Genomic DNA, 14788 nt, shown 5'->3' on the forward strand with positions numbered 1-14788 from the left:
AAAACAGATCGCTATGCGGATTCGTCGTGAAACGGTGTGCTCGTTAAGCGAGGCACCACTGTATTGTGTAACTATGACTCTTAACTAGCATTTATTAATTTTTTTGTGTGTGAAAGTTACAGCTCTTAGTATTATTACACATAAAGAACTGAGAAAACAACTGAAACAGTATTAGAAGAAACAACAGGTGTGAGAGACCTATGCTGCTCTGATGTTGTAGCCAAAACAGCCAGTTCTCAGGAACTATGGAGCTGGTAATTCTACAACATCTGGAGGACTACAGTTTTAACTCTCCTGATCTAAAATTCGCTTAAGAAAAGTGATTACACTGAAACACCGCTTAATCATCAGGCAAAATCCAAAGGAAAACAAAACAAAAACAAAGGAAAAAAGACAAAAAACCCCAAACATATGGCACCTTAAAAACTATTATATTTTACTGTGAGCTTTCCTGGATTAGATCCACTTCTTTGGAGATATGGAATAAAATGAAATACCGAATTCACAAGTAAAACATTCATTAGCTTTAAGAATCCTTGATGTATGGTTACATCTAACATGCAGTAATTTGTGGACCATGTTTGGTTTTTAGTTCTATTATAAATACTTCAACAGGAGATTGAAAACACATAAGACATAAGACATAAGAAATTTATTTGTCATTGCGCTCACAAGTGGGTGCAACGAAATGAGGTGCTCTTCCCCAAGGTAAAACTGGACAACACTACAAAAAAAAGTTAAAATATACACAACTTTCACCATCCAAATATAGATACCCCGTTTTCTCTCAGCAATTAAAATTCCACCAAAAACCTATGGCCCCGCATTTAAACTCAATACTGCACTTGGGTAAAAACTGTTCTTGAATCTGCTTGTCCTTGCTTTCAATACCCTGAATCTCCTTCCTGATGGTAATAGTTTAAAGAGCTGATATCCCGGATGAGAGGAGTCTTTCAGTATGTTAGATATCTTCCTCTTACATCTGTTCTTATACAATTCTTCCAAAGAGAGGAGTGAACAGCCAATGATGTTTTGGGCCATCTTAATCACCCTTTGAATTGCCTTTTTCTCTGCCACTGTGCAGCTCGTGAACCATACACAGAGACAGTAGGATAATATGCTCTCAATCGAACTCCGATAGAAGGTGATTAACAAACTCTCAGTCAACTGTTGCTTTCTAAGAATCCTTAGAAAATACAACCGTTGTTGTGCCTTCCTGATTAACGCAGCGGTGTTTGCACTCCAAGTCAGGTCATTTGTTATGATAGTCCCAAGAAACTTACATTCAACCACCTGTTCCACACAAACTCCATCTATATACAGTGGCTGAATGTCTGCTCTTTTTTTCCTATAGTCCACTATGAATTCCTTGGTTTTTTGGATGTTAAATAAAAGATTGGTTTTTTTGCACCAGCGGGATAGCTGTAATACCTCGTCCCGATACGCAGACTCATCATCCCCAGAGATAAGTCCTACTAGTGTAGTATCGTCTGCAAATTTGATAATCCTATTACTGGGATGGTTATTGGTGCAATCCGATGAATAAATGGAGAACAGTAGTGGACTAAGGACACAGCCTTGTGGAGTGCCAGTGCTGAGTATCTTGTCAGTAGAGATGTAGTCATTCAGTTTAACCCTTTGTGGACGATTTGTTAAAAAATCCAAAATCCACAGACAGATAGAATCTGGAAAATCAAGATCTTTAAGTTTGTCTATTAATCTGTGGGTATAATGGTGTTAAAAGCAGAGCTAAAGTCCGGAAACAGCATTCTTACATAATTCCCTTGTGTTTCCAAGTGGGATAAAGCCATATAAAGCATAGTATTGATCGCATCCTCGGTTGATCTATTTTCTTTATAAGCAAACTGAAGCCCATCAAAGGGATCAGGAAGGCAGGAGATAATATATTTCCAAACTAACTGCTCAAAGCACTTCATTAAGATTGAAGTTAGTGCCACCGGCCTGTAGTCATTCGGACTGTTTGTAGGCAACTTTTTAGGCAGTGGGACGATGACGGAAGCCTTGAGACAGACGGGAACATAACCAGCATTAGTTTTAATCATCAGTTACTATTAATTATTATTTAATAATTACTAAATTTTCCAGGGTGTACTAACAGCAAGATTTCCAAAGATTACAGGAAATGAACACATTGGCAAAACATTTACAAATCATGTAAACAACAGTTTTTCAACTACTGTCCACAAACAGTCATAATATTGTACACAGAAACACGCTTCACGTTAATTCCATTTAACATAGTTAAAGGTATTATCTCTAGGCCCATAATTTTCAAACAACAGACAATTTAAAAGTAATTGCAAATAACTGAAGATACTGCTCTGAGCTGCTTAAAAGCATTCAATGGGGATTATTAAATATAAAGATGATGCACTGCATTATTGGTCTGCTTTATTTCTTTACTGTCACGTTACTATAGCTTCTTACTAGAGATGGGCACGAATTGAACCGTGAGCCAGAAAAACTGACAAACCGGGCTAGTTCAGAGTTCAGTTCATGACCTGGTTTGGGGATCCTGTTTTGCCGAAGCAAAACCAAGTTTTGGAATTTTTTTCTGCTTGATATTTTGTTTTGCTTCAGCAAAATGGGATGGCTCATCTGCCCCCTTCCTTCTGCCCCTGTTACCTCCACACACCTGGTCCTGCCTCCACCTCCTCTGTCACCACTGTGGGCCACTGGGGCCATCAGCAGCAGGCTCCTGGAAGGGAAGCTAGGCCCCCCCACCTTTGTGCATGTGCCCGCCTATCAGCTGGGCACCAGGCACATGCACAGAGGCAGCAGGCCTGGCGTTCCTCCCAGGAAATTGTTACTCTGCTTACCGGAATCTTTTCAGACACTGTCACTGGAGATCAGTACAGTCTGTTCAAAGCTGTACAGTATTTTACTTTTAGGCTGTTAATTTTTCTTGCTTTTAAAGTGTCTCATTTCTAGACTGATAAGTTCAAGAGATGAAAATATGAATATATAGAGTGCTAAAATAATTAAGAGGGGTGTAGAAAAAGTAGTCCTGAAAATGTATACTGTATTTTTAAAATGAGGTTTGAACAGCAGTTTACTAAAAGTTATTGCAAAATTAGCTAGCTTCAGCCAAATCTGAAAGCGAGGTTACTTTAGAAAAACTTTTCATAGCTGACAGTTCAGCGTGGAAGTTAACAGAGGAGAGAACTGATAGTGTACTGAAATAGTTGGAATGTAATATGCAAAAAATTAATATGCTCAGTAGATTAGATTTGCACATCCTGTGATTTGCTCTACCTTATTTTACTGGATCCACTAATTGGCACTGCCTTTATTTTACACCCAGTAAAATACCTGGAGGCTGAGCAAATGTTAGTCAAAATAATAACGCTTATCATCATCAGCATGGTGGCAGCTTGCCAGATTCTGATTTACAGAACTTATATTTTTCGTAAGTTGTAAAAGCCACAGAAATTGTAAAGTCAGTTATTTTTATATCTGAGAGAAATATAAATATAGGGAAGCAGGAGACAAATGCAACATGATGCAACTCAACAATGCTGCATACACACTGGATACCAACAACAGAGATACTAAAGAGCATAAAGCATTATACAGTGGTGTCTTGCTTAGTGATGTTAATTCGTTCCGAAAAAATCACTGCTAAGCGATTTCATCGCTAAGCAAAATGCGGTTTCCCATTGAAATGCACTGAAAACCGGATAATCCGTTCCAATAGGAATGAATTGCTGTCCTTAAGTGAAAATCGCCATAGGAAACATTGCTAAGCGAAACGCAGTTCTCCAATTGAAATGTATTGAAACCTATTCAATGCATCTCAATGGGGGAAAGAAATTCAACAACAAATTAAAAAAGAGTTGGAACAAAGTCAAATTAGTTTAACAAAGGGTTTATTAAGTGCATTTATGATTTCAAGCATTCTAAACATTTTTAAACATTTAAAAAACAGCCAACATGAGGCTGTCAAAACTATCGTTAAGTGAAACAGGGGACCCAAAATTTAATCACTATGAGAAGCATGGTCCCAACCATCGCTAAGCGAAAATCGCCCATAGGGACCATCGCTAAACGAAGCACAAAAACGCTCTGAAAAAGTCATCGCTAAGCGATTTCGTCGTTAAACGGAGCGCCCGTTAAGCAAGGCACCACTGTATAGCACAAGCAACAGAGGCAGCAGATGAGAACACAGATTTTCCTCCATAGAGTCAAACTAGCTTTTTGAGCACTTAGAATAATTTCTGTTTATCCAGTAATACACTTAAAGGCTAAAAATTCCTCACAGTTATAATACTTTTAAACTTTTTTTTAAAATGATGTATTCTTTGCTTTTTGATAGTGCTTTATAGGCAATAAGCTCTTGCATTTTTAGAATGTAGCTTAAAACATTTTAAAAATATTTTGGTACCTTTTATGCACCTCCATTTTGGACTGAATTCTGACTCAAGCATTTGCCTACAACTTAATTTTAGTTTTCAGATATTTTTCTAGTATATGGGCCTACAGTTTTTCACCGTTCTAAGAATGTAAGTGTTTTCAACAATGTTTAATATTTTTGTGCATATGGAACACAGAAGCAATGTAGATGAATAAAGCTTGTAGAATTAGAAAAACATATGCTGCCTGGAATCATTGCAACAAAGACTTATATCTTGTTACTCTGATGAATTTAATATAACTGGAAATGATTGTCTACCGTATTTGCCGGCGTACAAGATGACTTTTTGGCCCTGAAAAACATGCCTCCAAGTGGGGGGGGTCATCTTGTACGCCGGGTGCATGTCTAGCAAACCCTCCCTCTCTCCCAGCGAAGTCACTTACCTGGTAGTAAGACCCAGCAGAGCCCCGCTCCTAGCCTGGGAACAGCCTGACTCTAGCGCTGAACAGCTGACTGTCGGAACAGCAGAGAGGCGGCAGCCATTTTGAGATGTGACCACATGGCTGCCGCCTCTCCAAAATGGCTGCCACCTCTCTGCTGTTCCTTCTTCCAGGAAACCCTGGCTCTCTCTGAAAAGGAACCAAAAGGGGCAAAAGGAACTCTCCCCATGATGCAGCCAAAGCAGAATCACGCATGCGGAAGAGGGGGTAGTCTTATACAGCAAGTATATAACAAACTCTACATTCTAAGTGGGAATGTTGGGGGGCCGTCTTATACACCCAGTCCCCTTATACACCGGCAAATACTGTACGGCAATTTTATTCTGGAATTAGCTCAAAATGGATAAATGCCAGCTGTGATAAAGACAGGCTTCTGATTTTCCCCCTAGAGGTATATAAATTCTAAAGGGCTCTTAAGAGGATGTTCAGACTCTCTAAACCCACTAGTGATTTTTCTCCTGTCATTATGTACATTGTGCATAAAATCAAATGCTGTTACATTAAGATCTGATGGCCCTGTTTAAGGGCACATAACAGACTTCAGAGAAAAAAAATGACACAGTACAGCAGTTCACAGATCACTATCAAATTTCTCAAGACTGCAGAGACCTTTGAGACGGAAGAAAGCATGGAGTACAGAAAGGATGATTAAAACTTCAAAAAAATAAAAAAGAAGTGAGAGGTTGAGAGGCTGGTTGAGAATTTAAGATGAAAAAGAGCAAAGAAGTAGTGTTAATAACAACGGGAAATACACACATATTTTTCCACAAAATGTCACAGCTTTTAATCATTCTGCAAACCTACATGCCACTAAGTGTAGGTTTGCGCCCTCACATAGGAGTAAGATGCCCCAATCACATGTAAAGATAAGGTCAGAGGACTAAATCTAAGACCAAAAAACAGGAACATAAGGGAAAAGATGCACTAAAATTTCTTCCAGGTACCCACCAAACATCTGCACACCCATCACTCAGATATAGCTGAGCTAGAGAACCCAGCATCAGCTTCTGATCCAAAATTGGGGAAGTGGGTCCCCTTCACTATTGTCACAAACTCTCTGGGCTAGGAAGCAAGCAGTAGCAGAAAATATTAAAGGTGTTCTTTCTCCCTGCTGCATACTAGTAGCATACATTTTTGTTGTGCATTTTGTTTGAAAATATAACGATGTACAGAAAAATAATCACTGACACAGTACACAGTGTTTAATCCATTTTTTAAAAAAATTTAAGCAGTTCCATTTTAGTCCGCTTCTCCTTGAGCCTTCTGAACCTTGCCTTTTTTTTCCCTTGTTGGTTTTGTTCACATTTGACTTTATCCAGTTATATAACTGTCCCCTCACACATGTAATTCCAAGGTGAACAAAGCTCAGGCAGTTACATTTATCTCAGTCACTAGGGTGACTAGTTTCTAATATTTTGTACATGGGGGAACCACATATTTCGCAATAATTTGTTGTTATGCTTGTCACTGGATGAGGCTGCAAATACGTATGTTAAAAAAGAGTGGCATGGCTGCAAAATAAGAAACACGGAATGTCCTGGATTACTACTGTGGGAAGTGGGAAAACATGCTTATTTATATTGCATTGCATTTTACTGATCTCACGTGTTTTTGCTGTACTAGTACTATTTTTTATTTAATTATACTATGTCTAGTTTATCTATTTTATTTGTTTGGTAAGTGAGAAATCCTTTTACAAATACTATAAGAGATTATGTATCTTCTTAAACCAATTTTATTCCAGGTTTGCTCCTTGTTTTGCTGAGCTCACCACTCTTCAAATTTACTTTACTGCACTCCACAGTGTGTGTGGGGGGTGTTATCCCCCCATGAACTCCAGCGCCACCAAATGCCTATATATTTTCCCCTCCCCTTTTGCAACGCTTCCCCCCTTTCAGGTCTCCTTCTGACCTCTTTCCAGCATACGTGTGTGCGCGTGCAATTCTGACATGTTTTGAGAGCCCCCAGCATTTGAGGATCTCTGTAGCCCCCAAGATTTGTATGAATATTTTGATCCATAAGGGGCTTTTTCAGTTAAAAAAAGTTTTAGTTAAACTCATTTCTCAGTTTTTTTAAAAAATCACTGACATGGCATTTACCATCCCCCCCCTTAAAATCAGATGTGCAAATCAGGCTGTTTGGTCATGACCCCCCCCCCCCCTTGGGAGTGTGATTCTTGCATTGCTGGAAAATCTAAACAATGAGCCTCAGCCACACTGAGATCAGCCACACCTGCTCTACATCCTTCCTACCCAAGAATAAAAGCAATTATGCAGCCTCCTCATGTATTAGGTTTCTAAACATGTATAATTACTCCAGAACATGCGTTTGACTTACCATATTTTTCGCTCCATAAGACGCACCTTTCCATAAGACGCACCAATTTTTTAGGAGAAGAAAACAGGAAAATATAATCTGTTTTCTTCGCTCCATAAGACGCACAGACTTTCCACCCCTGAAAAACCCACAACAACCATTTCCACCCTCCTGTTTTGTGGGAAAAAGTGCATCTTATGGTGCGAAAAATACGGTAATTTACAGTGAAAATTTACAGTGAAAATCACAATTCAGTGCTCTACCAAAAGTACTGAATGTACAAACAGTATTTCAACCCACTTTTAAAAGACATCTCAAAAGTATCTCTGTCTGGAAAAAAAATTCACATTTGAAGACCTGAGATATAACTAGACATGAGCACTTAATATTCCTTTCCCCGGGGAATCCTGCCCAATCCCATGCTACTTACTCTACATGGTGCCTGGCTCTGTCGTTGTCATCACTCCAATTGCAGAAGCAACCTGGCCGGCCCTTCCCCACCTCCCTGCACAGCCAACCATTCATTGGCTGAGTGGGGAGCCTCCCTGTCCTGCTTCTGCACTGCAGTAATCAGCTGTGAGTGGAGGTGGGGAAGGGCCACCCAGCCTGCTTCCACAAGTAACACAACAATGATGGAGCTGTGGTTTGTATTTGTGGTTTATGGTGCCATGGTTTCTATTCATTTCCCCAGGGAAACGAACATGGAGTGTCTATGTCTAGATATAACTGTTAAAGATAGAAAAATATTCCCATTTCCAAAGTTTCTCCAGAGAGTTTGAGTGTATGTCATAGCATTTGGGAGACGGTAAACCCTTGTCTGAAAAAGGAGGAATATACTTTGTACATACATTCAAACAGTACTTGTGGTAGAGGACTGAAGTGTGATTTCTCTGTACAGTGGTGCCTCGCACAACGAGTGCCTCACACAACGATGAATTCACACAACGATGCCTTTTTCTGTTAAATTTGCTGCCTCACACAGCGATGTTTCCTATGGGGGATTTTCACACAACAATCTCCCTTTTCGCTCCTGTAAAAGTGCCTTACAATGTTTGGACGCTGTTTTAAATGATTGCAATGGTTAGTCCACCTCCTGAAACCTACGCAAACTGATTTTGGTGTTGTTCTGACACTTCGTTAATTTATGATGATTTTTTGTTTTTTCTCCATAGGAAACCATTGGATGGTCTGTCTAATGGTTTCCTATGGAGAAAAAACAAAAAATCATCATAAATTAACGAAGTGTCAGAACAACACCAAAATCAGTTTGCATAGGTTTCAGGAGGTGGACTAACCATTGCAATCATTTAAAACAGCGTCCAAACATTGTAAGGCACTTTTACAGGAGCGAAAAAGGACTTCGCAAAGGCATTGAAATGTATTGAGTCGGCTTCAATACATTCCAATATAGGAAACATTGTTTCACTCAACGATGTTTCCTATGGGGATTTTCACTGAACGATGGCAATCCGTTCCAATTGGAACAGATTAACCGGTTTTCAATGCATTCCTATGTGAAATGGTGTTTCACAGAACGATGTTTCACACAACGTTGATTTTTTTGGAACCAATTAACATCGTTGTGTGAGGCACCACTGTATTTGTTTCACAATAATAATATCTGGATAGCTTAGTGGCTTAGGGATCTGACTGCAGAGCCAGAGACTGTTTGATTTCCCATTGTGCCTCCTTAGGGAAGAGCCAGGCTGTGTAGTGATGGGCAAGCTGCACAATCCCAGGGCACTCCCAGACAAATGGAATGGCAAACCACGCCTGAGTATTCTCTACCTGGAAGACCCTGAAAAGGGTGTCCGAAAGTCAGAACTGACTTGATGGCACATGATTTGTTTCATGGTTATACATATTCTAACATCACTTATTAAGTAGGCTAAGGTAAAGGTAAAGGTTCCCCTTGACAATTTTTTCTCCAGTTGTGTTCAACTCTAAGGGGCGGTGCTCATCCCTGTTTCCAAGCCATAGAGACAGCGTTTTGTCCGAAGACATATCTTCCGTGGTCATATGGCCAGTGCAACTTAAACACGGAATGCTGTTACCTTCCCACCGAGGTGGTCCCTATTTATCTACTCGCATTTGCATGCTTTCGAACCGCTAGATTGGCGGGAGCTGGGACAAGCGACGGGCACTCACTCCGTCGCGTGGATTCGATCTTACGACTGCTTGGTCTTCTGACCCTGCAGCACAGGCTTCTGAGATTTAGCCCACAGCGCCACCACGTCCCCCACATTAAGTAGGCTAGACTGGATCAAAATGACCCAATGCTGCTGCTTCCCATTCAGTTTTTTAAAATGATTTTTTGGATATGTAAGAGAAACATTACATACCCAGCCCCTGAACATTAAACATATAAAGGTCAAGCATGTAGGGGGTCACTTATGGTTTCAGTAATGGAAGCCCCAAAACAGGAATGAATACATAGAACAATTGCTTTGGTAATACTTATAGGAAGAATAGGACACAGAAAGAGTGCACTGAACCCTTAATTGAAGTATATACAGATACCACCAGTGGCAGCATCCTCATAACTTAGACCAGGAATGGCAGCTTAAATTATCTTGGAACAGATTATTGAAACCAAACCCTTGCTTTTATTAAAAGCCTTAGGAGTGCTAATTGGAAATCTCTCCCTTTATTTATTCATTTAATCTTATTCCTATTCTTTCCTCATCCCACTAATAAACTCAAGGTGTCTTACAGGAAAATAATACAAATACAATTATAAAAAAGAATGAATATAAGCACAAATATTTTAAACAATTTTAAATCAGCTAAAGAAAATTACAGCACTTACACAGTTAAAAGCCCTTACAACTAGCTGCATTGTGCTGCATTCAAGTTTAAGGATGAGAATAAGAGAGGCAATGGCTGAAATCCTGTTCTGCAGCTCTACCTACACAATGGGAATGATGTAATCATCAGTGGCAAACTGCTGATTCCTTTGGCAATTTCAGGGTGCATGAGATTCATAAATACAGTAATGTGATAAAGTTGCCTGAGTCTCAAAATTGCCAAAGGAAGTTTTTAATCAGGAGTACAGTAATTTGCTGCTGCTGCTGAAGCTATTCCCACCGCACATGCTGGGCTGCGGAACAGGATTACAGTGACTGTAACATAGCTTTTGAAATCAGATAAGGCTGTGTGAGTAATATGATGGAATCACAGCCAACCATTTTATGTACTGTAGAAGAATAAATACTGGATGATATTTGTATGACTTTTCCTATCTACCAGGTATCTTTTATGACTGCCTTTGGACTATGTATGGTCTCCCATCTACACAACTACCAGACCAGTTTGATCATTGAGGGAAAGATACAACATGGGAGCAACATACCAGCCGTCCTCAAACTTGTGTCTCTTGAGTCTGTTTAACTATTAGTGAACTCCTATCATCACAATGGTTAAGGATTATGGGAGCTATAATTTAACATCTGGGAATCGAAGACTGAAGAAGGCTACAAAATATTTTAAGTTTGTACCAATAACCACAGCTTGACAGGATGATATGTGTGCATCTTTGTAGACTGAATTTGTGCATTTTCTTAATTATTTTCTCTTCAGCTCTGCTTGTTAAACTCTACACTTGGTGACATGTCATGCAAATCCCATCTTTAGATAACATTTTTCACATTGATGAAACAAGATAAAAATAGCTCACCTGTCCATGCTTCCCAAGTTCCATTTCAACTATTGCCACAGGACTGTTTAACTGGTCACCATTTCTTGACTGTGATTTTAAATCCACTCTCCAGCTCATGTTTTTCAAACTATTTTCCCACTTGCTTTGATCTATCAGGCTCTCTCGGATTTTCACTCTGTGGTTCTTCCAAAATTTTGCAATAACTGTAGCTTGATCAGCTGTGATGCCTCCTGGTTTCTTGGTCTGTGCAGTTAAAAAAGCTTCTAGCTGATTAGAATCCATGTCTGCTGAAGCTATTGACTGAAACAAAATGAAAATGTTATCTGCATCAGCATACTCTTTGATAAGGGTTATATGGGGCAGGTAAAGGTCTTTATCATCATATATTACAGTAAACAATATGCTTCATTTTTGCATTAGGAAAAAAAGACCTTTCTCAAATGCAATGCAGAAAACTACAGGTGAAAAAAGCCACAAAAAACCACAAAGGCACAAATTCTTCATATAAACGTGTGGCACTTAATATAAAACAAAGAGTTATATAAACTGTACGCCACCATACCTAGCGATGGTTAGTGGAACTAATATTTTTGGAAACATTTTTAGATTCTAGGTGCCTCTCCTTTGCCCTTCTCCACAAGGAAACTGCAGTAAACCTTACCACAAGTAAATACAATACAGTATCTCACTTTTTTCTTTAGCTGTTCATGTCAAAGATAGCAAAGAATGCTACCACTTCAGTGGCATCAAAACATTGTAACTATGGTTAACTAATCCATATGGTTTGCACTGACTCTTTCATCAAATACCTTTTAGTCTGTTCTCTAGCCACACAGCTTAGTTAGTTGGACACTGCAGAGAGAGAGGTTGGGAATTGGTAGAAGAGCCCATCTGTGTAGCTTCTGAAGAAAGTGCAGAGTCTCACAGTCTTCCCTGAAGAAGGGATTGGTATACGTAAAAGCCCCTGGAAGAGGTGTGTGTGTGTGTGGGAACTGAGATGAGAGCAGCCCCCCAATGTTAGGGAATGTGTATGTGGCCTCCAGATGTCTGGAAAAGAAGTCTTAGGAAAGAGAAAAGGCCTTGTGAAGGCAGAGTATAACTATGAATTTTGGTATAACTATGCGGTATAACTGTTAACTTTGGAGAGGATTTGGCATTAAAAAAATTAGCATGTTAAGTCAGATCTGACTTCTTCACAGAATAGCATATAGTTGCAACAGAACTGACAAATAATGCAATACTTGGGACATACTATTGCTCCCCTCACTGAAATATTAAAAGTAGTCATGAGATGAAAAAAGAAATTAAGGGGACATCTAGAACAGAAGGTATCAACATAATGGATAAATTGTAACTGCACACCAATTGCACCTTATTTGGGCTATGTCTCTATGTCTCTGCAGCAGTGTTCAAGGTCTGCACTGCTATGTAAGCAGTGCAAACCACAAAAACTTAAATCAGGAAGTTAATGTGAGTGTGCCTACAAGCCCTGTCCCAACATCCCCATGTACACAGCTGTCCTTAAAAATTTGGGGGCATTTTTGCAAAAAGGTCTGAAAAGGATATGCAACTCTTTTATGCAAAGATTATTCCCCATGTGAAACTGTCACACCTCTCAGTTGCCAAGGTGACCCTTCCCTGAACATAATGTGGCAGAAACAAGAGGACTTTCCTCTGAAAGGATACAGTATTTTCAGAGCTCTACAAATTTTGCTCTGCTTTATTTGTCAAAACTGCTGCAGCAACAGACTGATCTCTTCTCCAAGCCTGGGGCCTGTGGTGAGAAGAGGAGGGAAGGAAAGGGAGAGGTGCTTGCTCTAGGTACAGGATTTTGCAAAGTGTACATGAAACACCTGACTGCCACTCCCTTCTAGAAAACTCTCTCTTTCTTTCCCAGTAATTCAGGAAAGAAAAGAAGGGATGAGGATTCTTTCTCTCTTACGAAGCAGGCTTTTGCTTGCTGGAAGTTGAAGGAAAGGTTGTTTGCTGTTGGCAAGCAGCCATGTGAATCTGCAGAACTCTAAATATTTTACATTCAAGCAGGAAAAATAAGCACAACTCATAAAAAGCTTTTAGAAGTGAGAAATTGCTTACCATCCTGCTAAGAACAATTCTATTAGATTATGGATCCTTTGTTCAAAACAATTGCCTATGATTAACCAACAAAAATTAACCATAATTGCAAATGCCAGTTTCATAATGGAAGAATAATTGATCAACAAGATGGTTTTGTATGAGCTAATTGTTTTATTAAGTTCAAAAGCAAAGTGGCTCTAGAACATACACAGGAGGAAATACTGATATAAATTCATTCTGTTCTTTGAAAAATAGAATCTGACAAGCATATAATACCACTGAAAAAAGGACAATTGGTAGAATCCAGAGAGGAAAAACCTCTTAGTTTCCAGAAACAGAACTTTACTTGTCACAGCTATGGCTGTGATCCAGGAATTTGCCATGCTAGGCCGTGTAGGCATTTTCTTTAGCAAACCCTCTAAATGGCAGATTGCTGCCAATCTGTAATACAATGAAATCAAGGGCTTGGAGAAACAAAAACAATTCAGCTTTATGTACCGTATCAATTGTTTGTCCCTTTGGCTCTCTTGGAAGCAGGGAGAAACAGAAAGGAGGAGGGGAAACAGTGACTTTATCAAGACGGATTTAATTAGAATTCTATTCACATAATGTCCAATTGCTCTTACTGAAATGAGATTTTCGTATAGTCCAGGTAGAGGAAGGCAAGGGGAACAAAACACAAAAGTTTATTGGGTGCGCTCATGTTCCTTGGAATTGGGGTGGAGCTTGAGATCCTTAGGACTACATTGGGGCTAAGTCATACCTACAATGATCAGGCAACATGAGGCCATGATTCATGTGTAGCTGAGCTCCCTTAGAAAGTATCTGTCAGACGTACAGTAAAAATGAAAAAACCGAAAAAAAGATTAAGACTCCTCTTGCAGTTGAACCTTTGTAAAGGTTACATTGGCTGCACAAAATTGGTTTACTCATGAGGAAGCAATGCTGAATTTGAACACTTAGGTAGACATTGTTCAGTGCTCACAGTCCAGGCTGACTGAAAGGAGGGGGAGAGGCAATTTGCACTTCACAGATTCTGTCCTCAAGCATGATTCAAAAGCTGTAGTGATGGCAGAGTTGGGAGATTCCAGTTCAGGGCAGGAACCAGTCTGTCCTGCTCTCAGATACCATGACCTAACTTGAAGTATTCCCTGTTGAAGAGAACTTTAATCTAAGGCAAATCCAGGCTTACCACTTTCTCTCTTGTAACAGGATAATAAAAGAGGGTGTTGTTGTTCCACCAGCTGTTTGTGTTCTGTGCTGGAGCTTCTAAAGGAAAAAGACTCAGAAGCATTCTTGAGTGAGTAGCTTCTACAATTTTTGGCAGCGGGGGAGAAGCAGGGGAGTTTTTTTTTAATAGTAACCTCCCATGAATTGACAAATAAATTCATTATTTGTCAGTTTATGGGGACAACTTTGTGCTTTGTGAGTCATCAACATTTGACGACTCACAAAGCAGGACGACTTACCAAAATCACAACCTTTCCTCTGTGGTCACTCATTGAACTATTCAGCTAGGAACAGGCCATAAAATCTTATGCAAATTAAACTTGTTAGCTTAAAGGACCATAAGACTTTACAGTACTTTATTTACTCAATTCTTTCCATTAACATGTTTTCTGGTTTGGTTTTGCTCCTACAGCATGCTGGGTTTGGAGAGCTTATAATCCTTTTCAAATTCCCTTGCCAAATGGAACACTCTTCTTTTGTTTTGGGAGCTCTTTTAGAAAGTCATAGAAATTTTGATTCTTCATTCGTTGTAAACTAGTACAAATAGAAGAGAACAAGGAAAGAGGAAAAGCAAGAAATTGTTTCCAGAAAATCTGAGAAATCAAAGAGATATTTAAAGCTAGATTAGGAGCG

General features: G+C 39.4%; 1 protein-coding gene across 8 annotated transcripts in view; it reads right to left on the reverse strand.

Moving 5' to 3' along the window:
* COMMD1 (copper metabolism domain containing 1) overlaps positions 1 to 14788 on the reverse strand; it is a 115233-nt gene that overhangs the window by 63592 nt on the left and 36853 nt on the right. For all 8 annotated transcript variants that reach the window (XR_012088543.2, XM_020790600.3, XM_020790598.3 and 5 more), the window contains exon 2: positions 10868 to 11149. Coding sequence is in view for 7 of the 8 variants with exons in the window: in XM_020790600.3 (XP_020646259.2) it covers positions 10868 to 11149 (282 nt within the window). In the remaining variant the exon portion in view is untranslated. The remainder of the gene's footprint in view (positions 1 to 10867; positions 11150 to 14788) is intronic.

This window comes from Pogona vitticeps, chromosome 1, assembly GCF_051106095.1.
Source record: "Pogona vitticeps strain Pit_001003342236 chromosome 1, PviZW2.1, whole genome shotgun sequence".
Classification (NCBI taxonomy): Eukaryota; Metazoa; Chordata; class Lepidosauria; order Squamata; family Agamidae; genus Pogona; species Pogona vitticeps.